The sequence below is a fragment of the Peromyscus eremicus genome, chromosome 14 (genome assembly GCF_949786415.1).
Source record: "Peromyscus eremicus chromosome 14, PerEre_H2_v1, whole genome shotgun sequence".
Classification (NCBI taxonomy): domain Eukaryota; kingdom Metazoa; phylum Chordata; class Mammalia; order Rodentia; family Cricetidae; genus Peromyscus; species Peromyscus eremicus.
This window is the reverse complement of record NC_081430.1, coordinates 7673591-7696846: the sequence shown is the minus strand read 5'-3', so window position 1 is coordinate 7696846 and position 23256 is coordinate 7673591. Positions and strand designations below refer to the sequence as shown.

The window sequence follows — 23256 nt, the reverse complement described above, 5'->3', positions numbered from 1 at the left end:
TGTTGAAATATATTACCATTTCATTTATCAAACTGTGTTTAGAATATGCGTGGTCTTAAAAATTCTTTGGTTACCCATGAATTTTTTGTGCCATAATAAAAACTTCAGAAATTATGGAATATAAATGATTCATTGCTCACATCCATTTAGATTTATATAGAAGCAAAAAATTAGGAGACATTTTAAGTATATATATTTTAAAATCTATTAAATTTAGCTTGTCATGTGGTTCCAGCCTGTAATTCCAGCACCTGGGAGGCTGAGTGAGGCAAAAGATTGTTGTGAGAATAAGGCAAGGCTGAACTACCTAAGGAGTTCCAGACCAGCCCTGGTTTCAGATAAATAGATAAATCTATTCAAATCAATGAAGTCACAGTAGGGAGACAATAATTATTCGAAGGATCATTTATTCAATATTTTTTTTTTTTTACAAAATACAAAGACTTGTTCTGCATGAATATAGAGCATATGAAAATAAGGTATTTTTGCTGAGTCTAATTTTCAGATATTCAGAATTTCTCATCTATTCTCTTGAAGAATTAGCTTTGGCACTTGGTTTGATATCTTAAACAATGAGGAAAAAAACCTTTTCCTGTTAATTGAATCACATCCATAGCACTAACAATTTAAAGATATAAAATTAGACATTTGCCACGCAACACTCTTTTTGCAAGGTAACTGATCTGCCTATGATCCTAAGGTTTTTCAAGCTATAAAAGAGGAAGACTCGAGGGGCTAGGTATGTTCTATAATGTATCAGCAGCAGTTGATAGTAAATGCAACAGAAGATTTGTTTTGTCTGTGGTACAAGAGTATGTCCTATCAGACTCTACTTCATTTTCTCTACATGAACACAAGTAAGCACATACTGACTGTCTCTGACTGACAAAACTGTATAAAAATACAGGAAGCTTGGCTGTGGTTGTCAATGGGGGAGCCTATATTCATCAGCTAATACGAATGCGTTTGCTAAAATTAGTGAAGACAGGAAAATGATTTAGGGGTAATATATACAGAGTTTGAATACATTTTCCATCCACTTGGTGATTTCAGGCACTGTGGCTGTTCAGGATAAACTATTTCATGGGTTAACTTGATAGCAATTTACTTTTCAGTGCAAGCAAAAGTAAATACCTGCCCAGTGTCATACACATGACCTGGTACAATTGGAATGTTCAAAGCATTTTTATTTTTAACATCTTTGCCTTGGAGACATCTTGAAAAGAAACTTCTTATCGAGTTTGCTCTTGGTGACAATTTAATTTTCAGTGAAACCCAAAGCAAACACTCATCTCCCTCTCTGTCACATATAGGAACAAGTGTATTTGGAATACGCTCCCCTTCTCCAATTTCACTGTGGAAGCATCTTCAATAAGAGGCACTTAGTGTAAACCTTCTATCAACCGTGAGAAACGAGACTTGAGATGCCTGCATTTAGTTATATTAAGCAACGCTGCCACAGTCATCTGCCATGTAAACGATGTTTGGGTAAGGCTTGCCATCACAATGGTGCTTTCCTGAGAATGGAGCTGGTCCCTGTGTATATCACAAGTGTGCATGCTCTGAGCTGTGGTCGCTGTCGCGACTGTCGTCATTTGCTAGTGAGTCCCCCGTCTGCTGGAGGGTCGCCGCACCAATCCCTGACAGCTCCGACGGGAGAAGCGTTCCCTTTTTCACATTCACCAGTTCCTTTTCGCGAGCTGCAGCCCCTTGCTGCCCCCCTTTGACCCGCTTCCACTTCATTCTCCTGTTCTGGAACCACACTTTCACCTGGAAGGGAAGGGAATAAATAAGTCAAAGCGGGCGCTGAAACCTAGTTCCTCCAGGGCCTGCACGCAGACGTCATGACGCCGCGATTACAGAAACCCTGCAGCATTGCACTGGGTCAGGTCGCGAGTTCATGATAATTGAAAATGCTTAGACAGCCCTTACACAGAATTTTCATAAACGCCAACACACGACACAAAAGTAGAAAGAGGTGGAGGAGTTTGTTCGAAAGCACTGAACTGAAGTTTATGAACCAAAGAAAATGTATTTGTCTCTGCCGTGTATTTACGTATGTAAATATGTGTCTCTGCCATATATTTATCCGTTCTCTGAAGCTTTTCTTTGACTTGACCATAGAGTATGTGCTGGTTTGTCGGTGATAAATCGGCCTCTGGAAGGGAACTATTCATTACAAATGTCCCCTAACTTGTGATGGCAATGTATCTCCACAAACCCATTCACGTCAATGGGAAAATCATAATTCACCTCAGTCAACGTCCAGGTGCTTCTTGGTTTTTATGGAATGATACCGCAATAAAACTCGAATGAAGAAAAGTCTGGAGCCCGCTGTTGCTCAGCTGGGGACTGTCTGTGCGCATAATTGCTGGACACTTGTTCCCCCAGTGGTCTACAGGAAGCAGATCTTACGGGCCTTCTTTGTGCTCTTGCTTTTATTAACATTTACTTTGCAAATATCATCTAACTGTTGCTAAAAAATGCGGCCACAATAAAAATTCTCAGCACTTATCATGAGACTCCCCTGGGTGAAGACCCAGAAACTTTGTCAAACGGCTAAAGCGATTGTGATTGTGAAGATCATTCTCAGTACAATGACAGAGAGAGCTTCCCTGGGTTAGTCCCACATTGGTTCAGTCATGAATGCAGATTGATTAATGTATTTACCAAGGGTTAGATTGGTTTGTAACATTTTTTCCTAGTATATGACTGCTTACTCTGCTCTTATTTTGGTTTGGTTTTGTAAATCTCTGCTAAAGTAAACTGTCGTGTTTATAATCCCTTTGCTTCTTTCATTTGGTTATTTTTTTTCCTGGTTTGTGTTCAATTTCTTCACAGTTCATTTTTGTATTTTACAGACTTTTTGCAAGCTGCTATGGGTCAATTTATTAACCAGTCCACCCACTTCTGTGACCATCTCTCCCTGTGTTATAACTCATACTAAGCATATGCCTTCACCAAACTCCTACACCTCTGACAGAAACACATTTTCATATCTGATAGAAAAAGACCATATTCTTCTGCATCAAAAACATTTAGAACACACCACATTCTCAATTTCTACCAATACAGAGTGCTGAGGGGAAATCATGAGAAGTGTGTTCGGTTTTCAAAGACATTTGAATATTACACACTGAAGCCGGTGGCCTGTTTACAAATGTTTGCACAATGAATTATTACATATATCTTTTCTTTAGACTCTCATTTGGGTCACTTTAAGTAATAATGGGAATCATACATCAGATATTACCCATGCACATATTAATACATTTAACAGTACAGAATCAGAAATATAGCAAAAAAAAGTTGGTGATTTAAAGGTTATTGATAGATGTCCACATACTATTACAACTTACTAACCAAAAGGTCAGCACTTGCCTTTTACTAGGTAGCTACAGGGGATAGACAGCTTGACTACAGCCCTATTCATACACTATTTATAATATATTTTTTCTGTTTTACTATTTTAATTTTATAGTGAGGAGTTGAAACAAAGGTTAAGTGACTGGAGTAAAAGTCTCACTATATAAAAGAAAAACACAGTGCATAATGTAACCTTGGGATTCATTGGTTGCCAGGAGTGCCTCCTTTTTCTTTACTTTTGGTATCTTATTGTTATACCTGTAGATCAATGCATTTCTCAACTGTCTTCAGAGAAGTTTTTGTGAGCAGTAGATAGTGATTAACACTGAGACCCACAGTAAGTCAAGGGGAAGAGAATAAGAAACTGAAGAATGCTCAGCCCTAAATGCACTCCCTTCTCCCAATAGCTCAGGGTTCTTTGCCAAAGAGTGGAGAGGAACTCATTTAAGAGTCAGACATGGTGTGTGACTACAAGGAAACAGTGTCTTCCGGACACAGCAGGACAGTTGCACATTTTAACTCACAATGGTTTTGACAGCACACACAAGACCTGTGTAAGCCCCAGCCAGACCAAACACCAACGTGAAAAGTGGAGCTGGGCCTGAAATCCCACCCCTGCTAGTGGAGCTATGGGCAATTGAAAGCTCCTGGGAAAAGGAGTCAATCTTCTCTAAGAGTGTAGCTCCTGACAAGTTGAATAGGCTCCAGTGAAAGCCCACATATCTAACAATATTTGGTCTGGATGCTTTTGTTTTTGTTTTTGTGTTTAAAAGGACACAAAGGTGGATGGGTGGTAGTACCTGGAAAATGAATCTAAATCAAGAGAAAAGTGAGCATGGTTAAAACACATTATTTAAAAATCTCAAAGAACTAGGTTTTATTCTAACTTTTAGAAGATATTTGTAAATAGTAGATTCATACTGGATGTAGTTGAAGCTTTTTTGTATATGAGAATGTGTCCTTATTAGCTTCATATTTAAAGAAGGTCCTTAACTATCTGCTGTTGGAGTTGTTGCCATTGATAATTTCTGATGAGAGATTCACTGTGGTGGTATTGTGTTCCCCAAAATATTGTGCACCCTAATAAACTTATCTGGGGTCAAAGAACAGAACAGCCACTAGATACAGAGGCTAGAAAATGGTGGCACTCACACCTTTAATCCTAGCATTCCAGAGGCAGAGATCTACCTGGATCTCTGTGTGTTTCAAGGATACAGCCAAGCATGGTGACTCACACCTTTAATCCCAGAAAGTGAGCCTTTAATTCCAGGGAGTGATGGCAGAAAGCAGAAAGGTATATAAGGTGTGAAAACCAGAAACTAGAAGCTTTTGGCTGGTTAAGCATTTAGGCTTTTGAGCAGCACAGTTCAGCTGACACCCATTCAGATGAGGACACAGAGGCTTCCAGTCTGAGGAAACAGGATCAGCTGAGGAACTGGCGAGGTGAGGTAGCTGTGGCTTGTTCTGTTTCTCTGATCTTCCAGCATTCACCCCAATAACTGGCCTCAGGTTTGATTTTATTAATAAGACCATTTAAGATTCCTGCTACAATTCATCCTCTCAATGGTAGAGGAAATGCATTTAGCTTTATCTCTGCTCACTCTCAGAGTCCACACGGTTGTGTTGCCACAGAGTTAATGAAACAAATTAATAATTATGTCTCCTTATTTTTGCTGTTTTGGGCATCCTTCCCCTTTTCAAATTTTGTTCTAGTCACCTAAAATCAATTCTTAGCTTCTAAGAAATTATTTTATCAACTATTTTCCACAAAAATCAAATCTGATAATGACTAATTTAATCAGAACATATGACATTTATGCACATTTATTATTTTATCTGTACTTCAAGTCAGTTTTATCTGCTTCCTGTCATATCTTCTGGAAAATGAGAGCTTTGTGCATTTACTTTTCTTCATGTTAACAGCTAAGATAAAGCTCCAAATAAATGACTTAACAACTCAAATAAAATTAAATCCTTCATTCTAAGAAATGGAACAAGAAGAGGACCATTTTGATAAAGTTAAAGCAACGTTGATCAAACCTTCTATACTCTTAGTAGCTCTGTAAGCAAAAAGTAGGTTCAACAAACTCTTCATGTGAGAAATCACAAGGCCCAATAAGAGCTTGCCGCCGTGGTAATAGCCAATACGTAAGTACCTAGTTGTGGTCTTTACTTTTTAGAATATTTTATTAAGTTTCTTTATTCTCCAATGGTTAACAAAAATATTTAATGTTTAAATTACCTGGATGATGAAACAAAAATTTCTATTACCATACTTGACTATATCACAAAAGAAAGCTATCAAGAGAACTTTTTATGATTGCTTCAGAAATTGGTTTTATTATTTTGTTTTTGTTGCTTTGTTTATATTGACACAGGGTCTAACTGTACATTGAGGCTATTCTGAAACTTACTATGTTGCTCAGATCAGCCTAAAACTCTTGATCCTCTTCCTTCACCTCCAAATTACTGGGATTTCAGTCATATACTACCAAGCTCAAAGTTAGAAATCACAATTTTTATCTTCTATGGGCGTATTTAAAAAGAAGACCATTGTGTCACTGACTAAATACTGATTCCCAGTTCTTTACTTGACTTGTTATTCATCTACATGACAGCTCAGTATGCACAGCAATTGTTTTTGGGATCCATAATATACCACAAAGAAACAAAAATTAAATATGAATCTGGAGTGTAAAATTTCCAAGGTACCTAGAGGCATGTTGATTGATGAAATTTCAATATGACAGTGTCATAATTCATATTTATATAGTACCTCTCTGGGGGAGACAGATATAACACTAAGTATTTGTATCAAAACTGAAAATGTCAGTTACCTATATAGATGTCTTCAAACATCTTGAATTTTTGGTGTTAATATTCTAATGATTTTCATTATAATGTGGGCAAGAGAAGTATTTTCTCCATTGTCTAACAAATATGGATTCATATATTTAAGATGTGAAAACATTCAAAGAATATTTCAGAAATACAATTTCAGATTTAATCATGCATTTCTAGTGATTAAATTTGGTCATGGTAGTTAATCTGATACACACAGCATCGACAGGCCCTAGGGCAGCCCCGTCCCAGTAGGTCAATGGTATCATCAGCAGGTGAACTGAAGAACTGGAACCACACAAATATTAAAGTGAGGAAGAAAAACAAAGAAAAGAACTTCTCTACCTTCACTTTGTTTGAACAGACAAGTTTACATGTGGTTAAAAGAAGGGGTCCTGACATATCTAGAGACATATTGCATCAAAAACTGTGCCTTCTGGTGTTGGTTGTCAGTGTGCAAAGGTGTGTGTGTGGGGGGGGGGGGTCAGGATGCCTGTAGGACGGAAGACTAAAGTCCTATTTACCAGCCTGCGACTCCCCTTTACTTAGGCACAGACTTAAGGACCTTCTGGATCTAGTTTTGGTTCTGAGTCCTCTATTTTCTCCGTTTATGTCTTATGACTCATCCATATTAATGTGTCAGAAAAATTTGCTATTTCTCATATTTTCTTTTCTTTTCTTTTTTCTTTTTTTGGTTTTTTCAAGACAGGGTTTCTCTGTGTAGCTCTGGCTGTCCTGGAACTCGCTTTGAAGACCAGGCTGGCCTCATTAAAATCAGCCTGCCTCTGCTTCCCGAGCGCTGGGATTAAAGGCGTGCGCCACCACCACCCAGGCTGTTTCTCATATTTTCGAACAAACGGAATTTAGTTCTTCTCAGCCAATGTCAAATAGCATAATGAGTGAGAAACAAGTCACTAGAGAAGCAAGAAATAGAGCTTCCTAAGTAATTTTCATCTTGTGGACACAATTGCATCTTAACGGTTTTATATATATATGTATGATATAATAAGGAATATATGTATATATCTAATATGTATACATATATTTCACTATTTTTTCCAAACGATGGAACCAAAGTAATATGTGTGAGAGATAAACTTGCTGGAGTATTGATTTATTTGAACTGCACCTTTAGCATGCTGCCAGGTAGCAAAAGTTAAATAATTCTCTGCTCTGTGCTCTGCCTGTTTGAATCCAACTCAGTTGGCCTATTTCATTCACACCAATACACAATGAAAAGTATTTCTTCTTCATCTTATTTTTTACATAAGATAAATAGGCTCATCATTCAGTTAAGTGAAGTATCTCTATCTAAAATCAACACTACAATAAATTTAGTTAATTGTTTGAAAAGATCTAAACTAAATTCGGCACTTTTCTTCTGGTATGTTTTAAAATTCTTGAACAGCAAACAATCCCTAAAGACACATCAAGGTACCACTTGGTTCCATTTTGCTCAAGCTCATGAGAAGAGTTATAATAAAGCTTCTCTTCTCTACATCTTGCCTTATCTCTATAACCATGTCAAATGACAACTGACAGGGTGGGATTATCAATATGTACTAAATATGATAAAGTCACCTCTAATCATCATCTGGATAAAATATAAATCTAAACTCCTCCTTTCTGAAATAAAGGAACTTATCACTTTGTAAGTATAAAAATATAGAATATTGACAATTTGCTATGATCCAATCTGTGAGCCTTCACTATCTTACAGATTTAAGAGAAATATCCCCTAATTTGTAATAAAAATCTCCTTTAAAATACCACACTTACCAAAACTTACACTTCACCCATGCCATGGACATTTTTCTAGTTTAGTGGTCCTCAACCTTCCTAATGCTGTGACTCTTTAATGCAGTTCCTCATGTTGTGCTGACCCCCCATTCCCTGCCAACCATAAAATTATTTTTGTCGCTACTCTATAACTCTAATTTTGCTACTGCTCTGAATCATAATGTAAACATCTATGTTTTCTGATGGTCTTGGGTGACCCCTGTGAAAGGATCCTTCGACTCTCGATGGGTAGTGATCCACAGATGGAGAACCACTGCCCTAGTAGAAGTCACATCATGTATGGCCTTTCAAAATAAATGTCATAAAAGTATTGGTCCTTGTTATTTTAAATGACTTAAACACTGCTGGAATGAAAAGAAGGGGCATTCTAAAATCACTGGCTGTGCAGATAGTCCTAAGTTTCAAATATATCATTTACTGATCATTGAAACAACTTAGCAAATAGTTAAACTTATCCATATAGATTTATAAAAATAAATTTGCAGAGGTACAACATCATGTAAAAAAGGCAACGTGAAGGACTAAATACTGTATATTTTGTGCAAAAGATAATTCTTTCTTATATTAATAAAAATGGATGGGTATTTTGAAAATACTTGTCATTAGATCATTTAGTGATTTATGAGTAACAAAGAAAATCTAATGTCTCTCACTTTCAGTAACAGCCTGATCCAACTAGGTGAGATTTTTCCATTTATGTTACCAGAGGTGCCCTGAATACAATGTGTCGATTCTAGCAATTGCAGCTTGTTTACAAGACTTCACCGCTGAACCTCTGTTCAGCTCGGTCAAGTGGGCGTATCTCCTTTTCCTGTGCTTGGGATCCTAAACTCTAGAAATGTCCTGTTTCCGTCCCGTTTTCTAGTACTTCAGGTCATCCCTAGTGCTGCCTCCTTCTTTCCCCCACTCCACAATACCAAAAGTCTGGCAGATTTTTCCTCCTATACTGGATGGAGACAGAAAGCCAGAATTAGTTTGTATGGTTTAAAACACTTTTGACAGGGGGATTTTCACACTGGATTTGTAAAATGTCCCAAACAGACCTGCTACTGTTAATCATGAAGAGGACATGAGATGATGTCAGAACTGCTAGCTATAAATTCGATGCGGGAAGATTACTAGACTTATTACTGCCCTGCAAACTGGCATTACAAAATGGAAATGCAGCTTTGTCCTAGGGTCCCCATTCTTATACAGTATAAAAAATGTTATTTAAAAACTATTTGCCAAAAAGAAGCACTTTACAAAGCAGGACCCCTTCTCCTTGCAAGAAGAAATTGGAAGGTAATTGCAGAATCTATAATCGATGGAATTATAGAGTGCCTTAATATTTCATTATGGAGGACACAAGCGTGTGTGTGTGTGTGTGTGTGTGTGTGTGTGTGTAAACGTGCAACCCATTTAGGAAATTTTATGATAGCTCCTCAGGTAGGATTTGTGAAGTTAACTTTCTGAGGGATGTTTGAGAATTTAACATGTCTTACCTTTATCTAAGAAATATCTAAGCATTGAGGAAAATCTTTATGAAAACATCAATGTGTCTTGTTAAAACATGTGGCTCATATAGTGATCAATGACATAATTATAGCAAAAATATCTTAACGTACTCTACTGCATAAGTACACATTTTCTAGACAATCACAGGAAAAAAAATCAGCGTTAAAGCACAGTAAAGATTCATATAACTACATATAAGTTTTAGAAAATAGGTAATTATTCATCTACATAATTCTTCTCTGAGTCTAAATTATTACATCTTTCACTCTCCCTTTGTATAGCGAATTATTTATTTATATTTGAGTATTAAAAGCTTTTATCAAAATCAAGAAAAATATTTAGATTTAAGAAATACTATTAAATTAGGATAAATATAAAACAACATATGTTACATATGATGTTTTTAACATACAATTTAATCTACATTTCTAAATTTTATTTTATTTTAAAATATGTAAAACTAACTCATGCAGAAAGAAATGAAGAGAACGCAGAGGTACAATTAAACAACTTAAATATGGAAACTGTACACACACATTTTTTTGTAAGAATATATAGGGTCAAGATGTGGATTGCATAGTTAATTCATTTTGTGGAGAGTACAGCACTGTTGAAGTGCTAGGCCTGAATGGTTGCTCTCCACCAACTCTTACATAGAAATCTCCTGCTCAAGATGATATTAGAAATGGAGTATTTCAAAAATTAACTCATAAAGGTAAATTTCTCATTCCTCAGATAAACATCATTACAGAAATACCTTAGAGAGTTAGCTAGCCTTTCAGCCACATAGAGCAAGAGACTGAAAGCTGTTTATAGAACACAACCTTTCTCCAGAACAAGGCCTGATGTTGGACTTCTAATCTTCTAAAATGGCAAGGAATAAATTTAGGTTGTTTGTGAAATCTGGTACATTGTGTTTTTCTGTAGATGCCCAATGAACTGAGAGAAGCTTCTTTCCATTTTAAAGAACAGGAATTTTAAAGGTATGTTATGAGTCTATGGCTATAAGACCTCCAAAATTAAAAACCAAAAATATTTCACTGGGAGTGATATCCCAGCATTTTAGAGAAATGTGCATTTAGACCCCCAAGAATAGAAAACATGGTTATTGGATCACACAATGTTTTATTCCTGTGAATTCAGCACAACAAATTCATCACATGAAGTGAAAATCAAATTCTAAAATTTGTAATTTAAGACACTAGATGAACACGAATGTATAAGAAGAAAGTTCCCATTTGGCACAACTTGAAATATTCTCCTCCCTGTCTATGGTTAAATTCAGCAGCCTTTGCCATGGTTAAAATGTGTTCAGTTGTCCCATCCTATGAGCTAGAGCACAGACTCTCCAGCTTATTTTCATGGAATTTTCTTTCTAGCGCCTAGCTCAACAAATGTCTGTGTTACCAATGAATTTACCCAACATGCCTGTGAATAGCAAACCCCCACCACGTAGCTGTCTCGTTCAGTGTCTGGTGAAAATGCTTTTGTTTCCACTATGGTGAATAAATCTGAGAAAGAGAAAACACATTTGCTTCTAATTGTGCCCAAAAAAGATTTTTTTCTACTATAAGAAAACAAACTTCTAAGCGGCCAATCCTAGATATTCCTTCACATACTTGCATTCAAAATTTCGTGTTTTCTGACAGCATTCCTCTAGAGATTTAGCTTTGATTAAACATTTACACTATAATGAGCACATCACCCTTCCAGTTAACTTAAAACTGCCAGAGGAGATGTACAAGACAGGAAAGAACATACACAGTCCCGAGTTTTCAATTGTTTGAGAACCCAAGCATCTCTCCAAGTTTTTGTTTTGTTGTGATTTTGTCCATTTGCTGTTTGTTTATTTCCTGTTTTTCTTATAAGACCCTTGCTAGCTCATTCCATGAAGACTTCTAATGACTCTTGTCTATACACTAAGCTTGGCCAGATAGTACACTTTGAATAGGGGACACTGGTAAATATGGGATAAACAGAAGCTTAAGGACCCCTTATACGTCAGAGGTTTTTCTCAGCATTCCTGGGAGCAGTTTTCCTGCTCTGAAGAAGCCCAGGTTAGCTGATTAGAAGCAAAAGTATGAGAAGACCAACTGTCCCGGAAGAGCTTCAGGCAGCACTCAGTCACTGGATCAAAGACTGCAGTTCTGGGATGGATGGAGGGGAGGCTGGAGCGAAGACTCTGAAAAACCATTCCAAAACCCAGACCCACAAAATTCTAAACAAACATAATGTGGCTGTTGTGTGAATCCATTAATATTTGGGATGGTTCATTACACGGAAAAGACAAGCTAACTTAAAATGGGTGACAATTAAAGACATTAAGATTTAAAATAAGGCATAAATATACACATATACATATGTAGCTGTTGCATATAATTTAATAAATCAAGTCAGGAAGAAAGAATAGTTATCTAAAATACCTTCTATATTTTCATCAGTTTATAGAACCTCTTCTAGGATTAAATTGTTGTTAGACCAATATGAAACCTGATTTCTCTGATCAAATGATGGAAGACGATGGACCATCACTATGTGACTAAGCTCAGGTTCTCGCTTTTGCTCTTGGCCAGAGCTCAGTGCTCTATCCATCATTGTGTAGATGGGAAGTCAGCTCTAATTTCCAATTTTCTTCATATTTCTAAAATATGGGGATCTTTCCCAGAGTTCCCTGTTTCTGCATACACTGATGTGCAATTGCTCCCCCTCTTTACTTCCTTGTTCCCAGATAAACATATTAAAATAGATCAGCTTTCTGATGATATAGATTTTAGATCCTGCTTTCTGAAGTGCCAAGTGCTACACATCCACAGAGGGAACTTTGTGTGTGATTCAGAGGAAGAAAATGTGGTACTCCAGAGCTCAGAAACTAGTCATAATATTTAATCAAATATAAACTGCCAATAAATAAAACCACATAAAAGTGTCCTTTGTATATTTTCTTTAAGCAGAAATAACCCACAGAAGGTGAAATCTAAAAACTAACAGAAAGAAAGAGTATGATAAGAAACTGGATAAAAACCACTCACTATCATAAAGTGTGACAATCATTTGTCATGTGTCCACACCCTGTTGGTATTTCCCTGGTCCCAGTGGGACCCCTGGAGGAAAAATGTACAGTGAGAGAGGAAGTCAAGCTCTTGGCCTAACAGCGTCTGTTATAATTGCACTGTCCATAAAGATGTTTTCATTTGCCTTTCAGGAATGTTTTTCTAACTAGCAAGACAGTTAACCATGTGAAGGCTGGCTTCTCCTAGAGTAAATATGAATTAATATAGGGCGTACTCTGAGTACTAATAGAGCAAGGTATTTTCCATCTAAATAAAACCCAATAAAGGAGTCTATAAAGCAATCAATTTAAATATATTATTTAGTTTTCGTTAATTGGATGCATGTATCATTAACACATTAAAAGCATTCTTTCAATGGATAGCAGATTCTTGAATTCCTGGAACAGATACAATTTTAAAGTATTTTGATTAATAGAGAGCAAGTAATTACCAATGATTTGTATGTCCTTGCTGCCAATCATTCCTCAGCCTTCTTCCACCTATGCTACACCCCTTGATCATTTCAGAACATGTGAGAGCAAACGGAGGGAATATGAGTCATTTCCAGGTGAAAACATCTCGAGGTCAGGGATCTACTAATTCTTCATCACCTCCTGTGGTTACCAACAACACTGTGTGTTGCGATTCCAAGGACTGTGAGTGACTATTCAGAGTGCAGGAATCATCGAATTCATGTAGAAAATAAGCCATCGCGATTTTATTTTACTTTATGCTTTAGTTTTAAAGGTTAATGTTCTATTACAACATGACATGACCTATCCTGACCTGTACAGACAACTAACCTTTTATTACACCAGATGAGGAGAGCTTAAATATAAACACAGGAAGTATTTCACCATTTACCCACATTATTTAAAACAAACTGTGTTTTTAAAACAAACAGAAATATTACCGTCACAAAGCATCCCTTATTGAAACTCAGTAAACGTACCTTTCATTCAAATATCATTTGTTTTTCTTTAATTTTGTCACTTTGCTGAACAAATTTTAATCATTGAATAGTAGAGACTTCTAATTGGTATTTGCAAATCATAAATACAGATAATTTAAAAGTCGTAAAAAAAAAAAAGATTGGTAAGCCATAGCAATATAAAAGGTCACGCAGCGATGATGCCCACTTTACCTGTCTTTCGGTGAGATCTAGGTTCACTGCTATCTCATATCTTCTCAGTCTGGTCAAATAATTATGATGGGCAAATTCTGCCTCGAGTTCTCTGATTTGCTCTTTGGTAAAAGCTGTTCTTTCCTTCCTAGGTTTGCTGTTCACTTCTGACTTGTAATTTCCTTCCTGGGAATCTGGGTGGGGGGGAAGTGAAAGAAGATTGGTGTTAATATAGTCAGGCAAATATGTGTGATCACACCATTCACAGTTATTGAATAATACTTCTCCACATGCTTTGCTAGACAGGGGAGTCATAGTGAGCAAAGACAGTAAGACTGATCACACGGACACAGGGTGAGATAGGTTTCTCTCTCTCTCTCTCTCTCTCTCTCTCTCTCTCTCTCTCTCTCTCTCTCTCTCTCTTTCTCTTGGTTTTCTGGTAACTCATGACTTAATTGTTCTTTATACATCTATAAAATATAAACACAATTTTTTAACTTCTAAAATGGTACTGTGATAATACAATAAACCAAACCCTCATCAAAAAAACAATTGTAGAAATAAAATGTTGTCTTGCTACATGTACATAAGGTCTAAGTATAAGTGACTATGGAATCCTCAAAGAAGTAATAATTGTGTATATGATTATTTTACCAAAACAAATTACTCAGTGACTGGATCTGAAGTCCAAGGCCATGGGTCCAGAGATAAAAACCCTAAGAGGTTTGGTGATTAACAGTGATTTTTACTCTTAAAGAGGACCTAAGTTCCATTTCCAGTATTCACATCAAATGGCTCACAACCATCTGTCACTCCAGCTCTAGGGGATCAGATATCCTCTTCAGGCCTCTGTGGACACCTGCCCACATGTGCACACACACAGATATAAATAAAAATAGTTAAATAAATAAATAAGCAGTTAAAGCTCAGACAAAGCATGTAAAAAGGATCTAAGAATTTACTGTTACATTTATTTTCATTTCAGTTCCTTGATTAAGACAGCTATAGTTTTCTCTTATGGCTCAACATGGAATGTATGAGCAAAAGTATGCCCATATGACTTATATGCAAGAAGTTTTAATTATCTACTGTACATGCAGTATAGCAGCCACATATACCAAACATCAATTCTCCATATCAAATCTTTAACACCATGTAAAATTACAACAGTAATTTGGAACATAGCAATCCACATTTCCATTCAGGAATTAATACGACACAATGCAGAATATTTTATTTAGTTTTTTAATATTCCTGAGATGTAGGCTTGAAGGTGTTTTCTATAAACTAAAAAACAGAATGAGCATAATACAGGAAAGCTAATCTGCATTCATCACGTAGACATGGATAGCAGCCATATCCAACTCTAGAAGGCCATGTCACATTTATCCTCAGTGAAATACCAACATCATCAATAGAAGGTCATGCAAATCTTCTGAAAATAATTGCTGGTTTGTACTTGATGTTTATCACATATACATTATTTGTGATATACTATCTAGTACAAGGAGCTCTCCCATGAGCCCAGGTAAAAGTGTCACAGGAATAATAATGACTAATGAAAATATAAACACAGTATCTTAACTACTCTTTAATTACATAAATATAATACAGTACGGTTGAGAAATTATCTCTTCATCCACAGTTGCTTTGTATCCAGTGATGCTTGTCGATACCAAGAAATAATAAATGAGTTTTTTTTTTTTAATTATTCTTTCCCTTTCCATAAACCTAAAGGAAATCTATCTGGTATAAAGAGGGCACTGCAAAATGGAAACCCACTAGACAGGAAATTTTCAGGCAAGCAATTCTGGGTTGAATCTTACCCACATCTCAGCTGGCCAAATGTGATTTTCTCACAGCAGCAGCAGCAATGGTTTCTCACCTAAGTCTTGGCACGTTGGCTATTCCTTTCATGTTAATATGCCACACAGGAGGTTCCCTTGGCTGGTCATCATTTATGATCATATTTCCAAGATGTCACTTAATTTCCATATTGACTGGGATCCCCACCCTGGCAGGTGAAGGTCAGTTTTCCCATCCAGGTCAAAGAATGTTTTGTGAAATTCAGCCTGATTACACCTTAGGATGCCACTGGAACTAGATGAGTTTATAATAAGTGGCAGCTCACAGGTAGGCATGTTTACATCATGCCAACATACCTGGCTCAAAGTAGAACCCAGAGTTCATCACACTGTTTTTAAGGTACATGTTTGACAGCACCCATATTGTTGCAGCATTGAGCTGTTCTGGGTATAAATAAAATTTCCAAGTGATCACTTTTTTTGTCCTATGGGCTATTCTGCAGATATGAAATTCAAGTCCCAGCATGGAATATTCAGCTTCAAGTCCTTCCCAGGACCATCCATGAATCAAGAGTTTTGCCAGCTTGAAGTTACTCTCACTGAGATCTTGGCTTGTGGCTATTTGTAGGAAACAATGGTCTTTTTCCTTCAGCTAAACAGCTTTGGACGCTGACGGCAAAGCAGCAAGTTTTTCTCCTGAGTTCAGTTTGAGTGAGTTGTGGTTCATGTAGTTCAGTTTGAGTGACTCACGGTTCACCCATTCCCGTAAGTAAGCATGAATGAACAAATTCACATAGAGAGAAACCTGTTAACTGGTATTTATTTTTCTTTCTTTGACATCGATCTCCTCTAGCTTTTGAAACAGTCCAGAGTATTTCATAAATACATCATATACACACAAAACTCGTGATGGGCTTATACAATCATTATGACAAGAAATATTCTGCAGCAGGTTTATATAGCCAGTGACTGGATTTCAGCAAAAATCTGGCTATAATTCAGTATTTCAATCCAAAAACAATTTATGGAATGACTGAATACCAAAGCAAATTTGCAAGGAAGAGAAGTCCGTTGAACAAAATGAAGTGAGCTAGCATACTTATATTTTCAAAAATCACAGACGTTATCATTGAGTTGAAGCTAACACAAAGGGCAGTTGTGTGCTTCTTGGAGAGGATAAGCAATCAAGTTAGGAAACACCATTGTTCCTTTATCTACTGTACACTTTTGTGGTGGGACATATGATTCTACTGTTCAATTAACCCACAATGTTTCTAATCTTCATTTAAAAAATGATCTTTAGAATTTTACATTTTGTGCTTGCATTTCCTGTAATCTTGAATTTAAATTATTTCTTTATGTGTTCATGTTATCACTTGCTAACCCTAATTCCCCCACTATTATCACCTCACTGCCTATTCTTTGCTGGAAAATGGGTAGGAAGTTTGGATGAGGCATTTGGCAAATTTCACATCAGCCTCCATATGTTTCACAGCTGTTTCAACCAAGGCAAACCTCTGTCTTCTCCAGCCTCCCACATCCTCTGCCAAGTGGTGGTGTTGAGGGGGAAATCTGGAAACTGCCTTCTTTTCTTCTCTATCACCATAAACACAACCTCAGCATTTCCAGAACAGATCCCAGTGTAGAATATTCCAACTGTTGTTTTTCATTTCAGATACTTTTATGTACCAGTGGGTGCACCTTAGCATTCTTGTTGCATTGAGGGTATATTGTCTATGTCTTCAGGTACTTTGGAAGGACTAGATCCCTAACCTTTGGTTCCTGGGACTTTGCTAATTGAAGAAGTCTGCACTATGTCTGTGAGGGACTGAAACTACCCTCCGAGGATCATTTCTGTCTAGTGTTTAAACTGTTCCACGTGTGATATTTCATTTCCCTTAGTACAAAAGGAAGCCAAAAGACAATGATTTTTTTTTAAAAGACAAGTGATATAAAGGATCAATATGCTCATGCATGGTACAGAATGATTTTTAATATAAGGTAAATAATAAAATATGGTGAGTATAGAACCTATAATTTAGCTATGTCTATAAAATACTGAAATGGAATGATTTCATTTTAGAACAACAAATAATTCCAATTTCCAGAAGTATTTCAACATCAATTCATCTATTCTCATACCCAAAAGAAAATAGTGAATTAATCCAAGTTCAAATATGTTTCTCTAGGGATCTGGAAGACAGAAACAGAGAAGGGAAGTTGCAAAAAGTAACATTGCAGACTTGTTCCTAAACAACACAAATTTAATAAATGATACAAATTTGATAAATAAATTAGGTATGAAACTTTTGAAAACAAACAATTCAAAATTTGCATTAGAAAAATCCCTGCTCCTAAGTCCTGACGCTTCATATATGGCTGGTTTCTTGGGGCAGGCAATGGTCCGCTGTGGCCCCTGACTGCATTCCTGGAATACACTGGGAAGCATTATAATTTATTTCTTTATTTATTCTTGCTTTCTCCTGTCCCCTTTGTAGTTTTAAGATGGCAGTTAAAGGAATTTTGGCTAATTTGAGTAAAATAACTGTTCCATCATTCAATTACTTGCGTGCTTTTGTGCGACTATCAATGTATGGACTAAGTTTTCTTTACTTACTGTTCTTAGTAAAACTCTTTGAATTTATGTAACGAGGGATTAGCAAGAATTTCAATTTTAATCATTGCCCATCACTATGTAGTACTTCCTGATTGGAGGAAAACAACTCAATGGTTCTTTTTCATGGCAAAAACACAAAGTGAAATCCACAAAGAAGTAGATACATTGACAAAATTTAACTTTATGCATAATATTGTTCATTCTAAATAAACTGAATACAAAGTATTTTAGTAAAACAACAACAGAAAGGTCAAAAGCCTAAAGACACACAATGTTTATGTAATTCCTTTACTGAAATTTGACATAGATTTGATTTTGACTCTTCTCATTACAGATTTCCAGTTACTTAATTCAATATTCACACTAGCATACATTTTCTGGGTAAGATGTTATGCAGTTATAGACATAGGAATTCCCTAATTATCAGGACTCACATCTGTAATTCCAGAACACTGAAGAAGCTGAGGCAGCAGAATTGCCACAAGCTGGAGGCTAGTCTGATCTCAAGAATGAAATTCTGTCTAAATAAAACCAAACAACAAACAAACAAATCAACTCTGGTTACAAGCAGACATGATGGTATACACCTGTAATGCCAGGACTCAGGCGTTAAGACAGAAGATGAAATAATACAAAGAAAAAACTGATAGAAAAGAGGAAAGGAGGGAGGGAGAGAAAGTGAAGAAAGGAGGAAGGAAAGACTGATAGCAGATACTTAGAATTGTATTTATGCCTCTTGCTGCATTTTGTATAGGAAACACCAACTACAAAATATCTATACATATATACAACACTTGTGGTTGGGTTGTACCAAAGGCAAAGAACTCTATTTTGTGGGCCACACAATCCCCAATGAAGAAATTCTGGACATAAAAGTTTCCATTGCATTCTCCTTCACCATATTAGTTTAAAGAAGCACCTCTTTTATGGATTCTGATCAAGCTCTTCTTGCTCTTTTTCAAATTTTACAGTATCCCGCCGCTCTAGGGATGCTCTCTTTCATCCACTAGAATGTGAATTTGATGCCAACCATTGCCTACCGTATTAAGACGCTGGAGGTAAATCCAGTTAGCGCTCTTCTTTGCTTGTTCATTTCAAAGGAAGAAGAAACATTGACCCGATTCTGCAAGAGCACTCAGTGCTCTGCCCATGCACTCCATTCACATCCTATCCAGCTTTATATCAGCCAGTTGATGGAGTTGCACTATATTATCGCATCTTCCAGGAGATGGGGACAGAAGGAAGCTATTTTCACAAGTTAAGAACTGTAAGTGACTTGGCAGTGGCTAGAATATTGTGACCTTTTTGATTCGTAGCTCTCAAATAGAGTGAAAGAAATGTAGCTTTTTTACGACATAAGACAACCTATGAACATGCAGTGCAGTTCTAGAAAGTTTGTCCCAGTTCTTTTAGTAACTTGGTAAATCCCTTGTATGTGTGGGAGACAGGCCAGAGGTGCTTTCACAACTACCAGTCAGTCGATGTCATCTCCACATAGCTTGTGTTTACTTCATGTCTCTAAGTCCCTGTTTTGTCCTATCTTCATAGTGACTTTATTATATTCATACAGTACTAACAAAGTCGAGCCTTCCATTTTTCTTTATGTCTGCTTTCCTTCTTCTCTAGACTGTAGGAAATGAATCATATGGAATTTCCTTATGAGTCTGTTTCCGGCGCTATAGACTGGATTCTGAAACTGCTGGATTTTCTTCCTCATGCTTTATTTATGGAGAATGACTTGCTCTGATTAGTTTACCTGAACTTCAGTTTCAAATCAAAGAAAGCATTAATCATTACTTCTGTATATTGGTTCTCAAATGGTCTTCTGTACAACTCCCATAATCAATTGAAACAGTGATAAATAATTATGTATGATGTGTATCTGTAATGACATCTTTAAGCATGCTCAGATATAAAGGTGCCTAATAATGTGTCAATAGTGTAAAGTTTAAACCTAAAAGAATGAGGAGTATGATCAAAATACATCATATGCTTATGAGAATGGAAGAATGAAACCCATTGTGTATAATAAAAATGTCAAAAATAAAAGACAACTAATTTATAGCTACAGAGTTGGATATTATACCACAGGAAGGAATAAATTACACAAAACTAGTATTTTTAAAACCTCAGTACCATTGTCATTTTGAGATAGAAAATTATTGTCAGATTAAAGTCCACTGAAACAAACGTATTCAAAATAAAGAGCCCCTTGACAGGCTGTCTTGGGCACTGCAGTGTTTCTGAGGAGGCCTAATCACTACTCACTGTACACTCAGGGAAACCTCTCCCCTTGGTGCAGCCAGATAAATTATAAGATTTTCAGTTACAAATGAATTTTATGTAAACAACAAATACAATTCTAGTATATCACAAGCAGTGAGTAGAACATACTTATATAAAAATATTGTTTATTGATTTGAAACTATTTTAATTGGCTACATCTGGAAACCTAATTGAGACATCTGAAAAGGTTTCTAGGTATTGCTAATAGGCACTGAGAAGAAAATCATTCTCAGTTGAGAGCCACTGTGTGCACGTCATATCTGAGGCAGAATATCAATGATTTGACATTGTACAGTAGTCTTTTGATGTGACCAATGCAATTTATAAATGTGAGTAACTCATGTGTAAACAACATCATTTTTGTCATGTGATTGTATCAGGTGTCCTGCCAATTAGTAAGAGTTGTTAGCAGACAAAATTACTCAAGAAGGGGTGATTGTCAAAGCTAACTTATATAACCAGATGAGTGCATTTAATTACTTGGGAGAGCAGAAATTCTGTGCCACTTTCCTGGGCTTTTCCTTTAGTGGTGTCAGTAGATTTCACTAGGCATCATTATGTTCCTACCCTACGTAAAGGCACACGATGACTAACCATAAATCAACTATTTGATGAAATATTTTAATTAACTAATACTGTTTGAAGTAATAAGCATTAATTTGATATAGAATTTATAAATTATCTCTTCTATGTTCTGTGTTTAAAGTGGGAAAATGTCCTTAGCATATATTTTATTGCTTCCAGTTTTGTGATTTTATGGCATTTCTGTGTGTGAAAACCTGTGTGTCTCTATACTTGTGTGTGTTTCCTGTGCTTTTCTTTGGGTCCTTTTCTTCTATATGTTTTCTCTTATCCTGGTTTGTTTGTTTTATTTTATCTTAATTCATTCTATTATTATTATAGTTTTTAGATGCCTGTTTGTATTCTTATGAGAGAAGGGAAAGAAGATGTGAATTTAGGTTAGTGGGGAAATTGGATCTGGAAAGATTTGGGGGAGGGAAAACTATAATCATAATATAAATCTATTTTCAATAAAAAAGAAAGGAAAGGGGCCTCAAGATATGACTGAAGGGCTCATGAGACACCCCCGCAATCACACAGTGTTTCTACATCTCTGGTGTCATTCAGTTTTAAAATCAACACAAATTCCTCCCTAAATAATGCTTTACCCATTGATCATATTAACACAGATTGGGTAATGACACCATTAAACTATGTTACTAAATATAACAAACTGTTCAAACAAATTCGTGATCATCCAAGATGCCAAATTCTTAGATATTAAAATTTAAGCATAGTCTCCGATACACACCTGCTAGTCACCCACTCTTACCTTCGTCTGCAGCTAACACAGAATTGAAGAAATTTGCGAATCATTTGGAACAGGGACTGCATTTTGGAATCATTTAATAGTCATGAGTAGTCAATAGCTATGTTTAGTGAAGGACTAATAATGAATTAAAGCTGTAGTAATTAAAAGCTATACATTTAATAGACTCAGAAGCTAAAACACATTTTTAAGGTAGGAAAATTCATTTTTAAACTAAAACTCAACACAAACATGTAGGAAATCTAGGAATCATACAATGACTAACAATGTTTAGTTTGTAGAACAGATGAGCCACAACAGGATCTGTGTGCTTTTCCCAGCTAGTCTGGAAGTGAATCTGAAGAGTGAGCTAGGATTTTCTAATGAAACCACTGAGGTGACGACGCTTTACAAGGCCCAGTGGGATTAGCGCATGAATTTTTATTTCCTCTGAATATTTTGCAGGAAATTTGATGACTCTAATACAAATTTGTTTTATACAAGAAACTGGAGATTGTGTGTATGTGTGTGTGTGTGTGTGTGTGTGTGTGTGTGTGATTATTCATTTTGAAATTCTAGTGAAAACTATTTACATTTAGGAAGACATTAAGTTATACAAAATATTTAACACTCTTTCATAAATTTCTAATAAATCAAATGAAGAAATATTTATTATACAACTTTACAAGCCTACTTTACAAATATGCACTTTTTTAAAAAATACCATTTGTATATAATTTTGTTCATAAGTATGAGTTGAGAAGTAAATCACTTAGATATTTTAGACACTAAAATGACCATATTGAAAAATTAATAACCAAGGATTTATATATTGATTTTGCTTTGAAATCATAGTACCAAAGTCAAATTATATAAAACATAAGTGGTACATGAAAGTAACAAGGTAAACATTACTTTTAATTGCAAGCAACCTGAGGGGCTGATCCTGGCAGCCAGCATTATCTTTGTTTGCCTGTTGCTGGTAGCATGGAATTCTCTGTGATCAATTTCTCAAGCACAGCTGCACTAATCAAAGGGAACCAGTCTTTGGGAGACTTAGCTGCCTCATAATCAACCTCTGATACCGTGTGTCAAAGGATTCTCTAAATTACGAAGTCTAAACATTTAAAACTTACATTAATGGAATGCTTTTAAATTCCACAAATAGAAGTCTATTAAAGTTGACTGAGTATAGCTGTTTTCTAAAAAAAAAAAAAAAAAAAAAAAATTAGTTTGATAGTGAGCCTACCCTTTAGCAGCTGAATCATCTTCACAGGACTTGCACAAGTTCAAGCCAGACAGGGTTGCAGCAGCAGTGAGAGGAGGGAGTGGACAAGAGATCCCACCCCTAGCCAGACGCTATCAGCAACTGGTACCCTCAGGCAAAGGGAAAATCAGTTTTCTCCAATGGAGTGTGACTGTTTATATAGACATCATTCCAGGGCAGGCCCTATGCCCAGCATGCCCAGGATGCCCAGCATGCCCAGCATGCCCAGGAAGAGTTGCCAACACAAAATGAATTCAGTGGTATTTTGGGGGAAATTTTTGTTTCATTTTGCTTT

At 36.3% G+C, this 23256-nt stretch overlaps 1 protein-coding gene across 1 annotated transcript in view; it reads right to left on the bottom strand.

Moving 5' to 3' along the window:
• Window positions 1–425: 425 nt before the first annotated feature.
• Window positions 426–23256, bottom strand: part of Meox2 (mesenchyme homeobox 2) — a 61220-nt gene continuing 38389 nt past the window's right edge. Inside the window, exons 2-3 of the mRNA XM_059279502.1 lie at window positions 13699–13871; window positions 426–1770 (exon numbers count right to left, since the gene is read on the bottom strand). Of these exons, the coding sequence (XP_059135485.1) occupies window positions 1546–1770; window positions 13699–13871 (398 nt within the window). The 3' untranslated portion in view covers window positions 426–1545. The remainder of the gene's footprint in view (window positions 1771–13698; window positions 13872–23256) is intronic.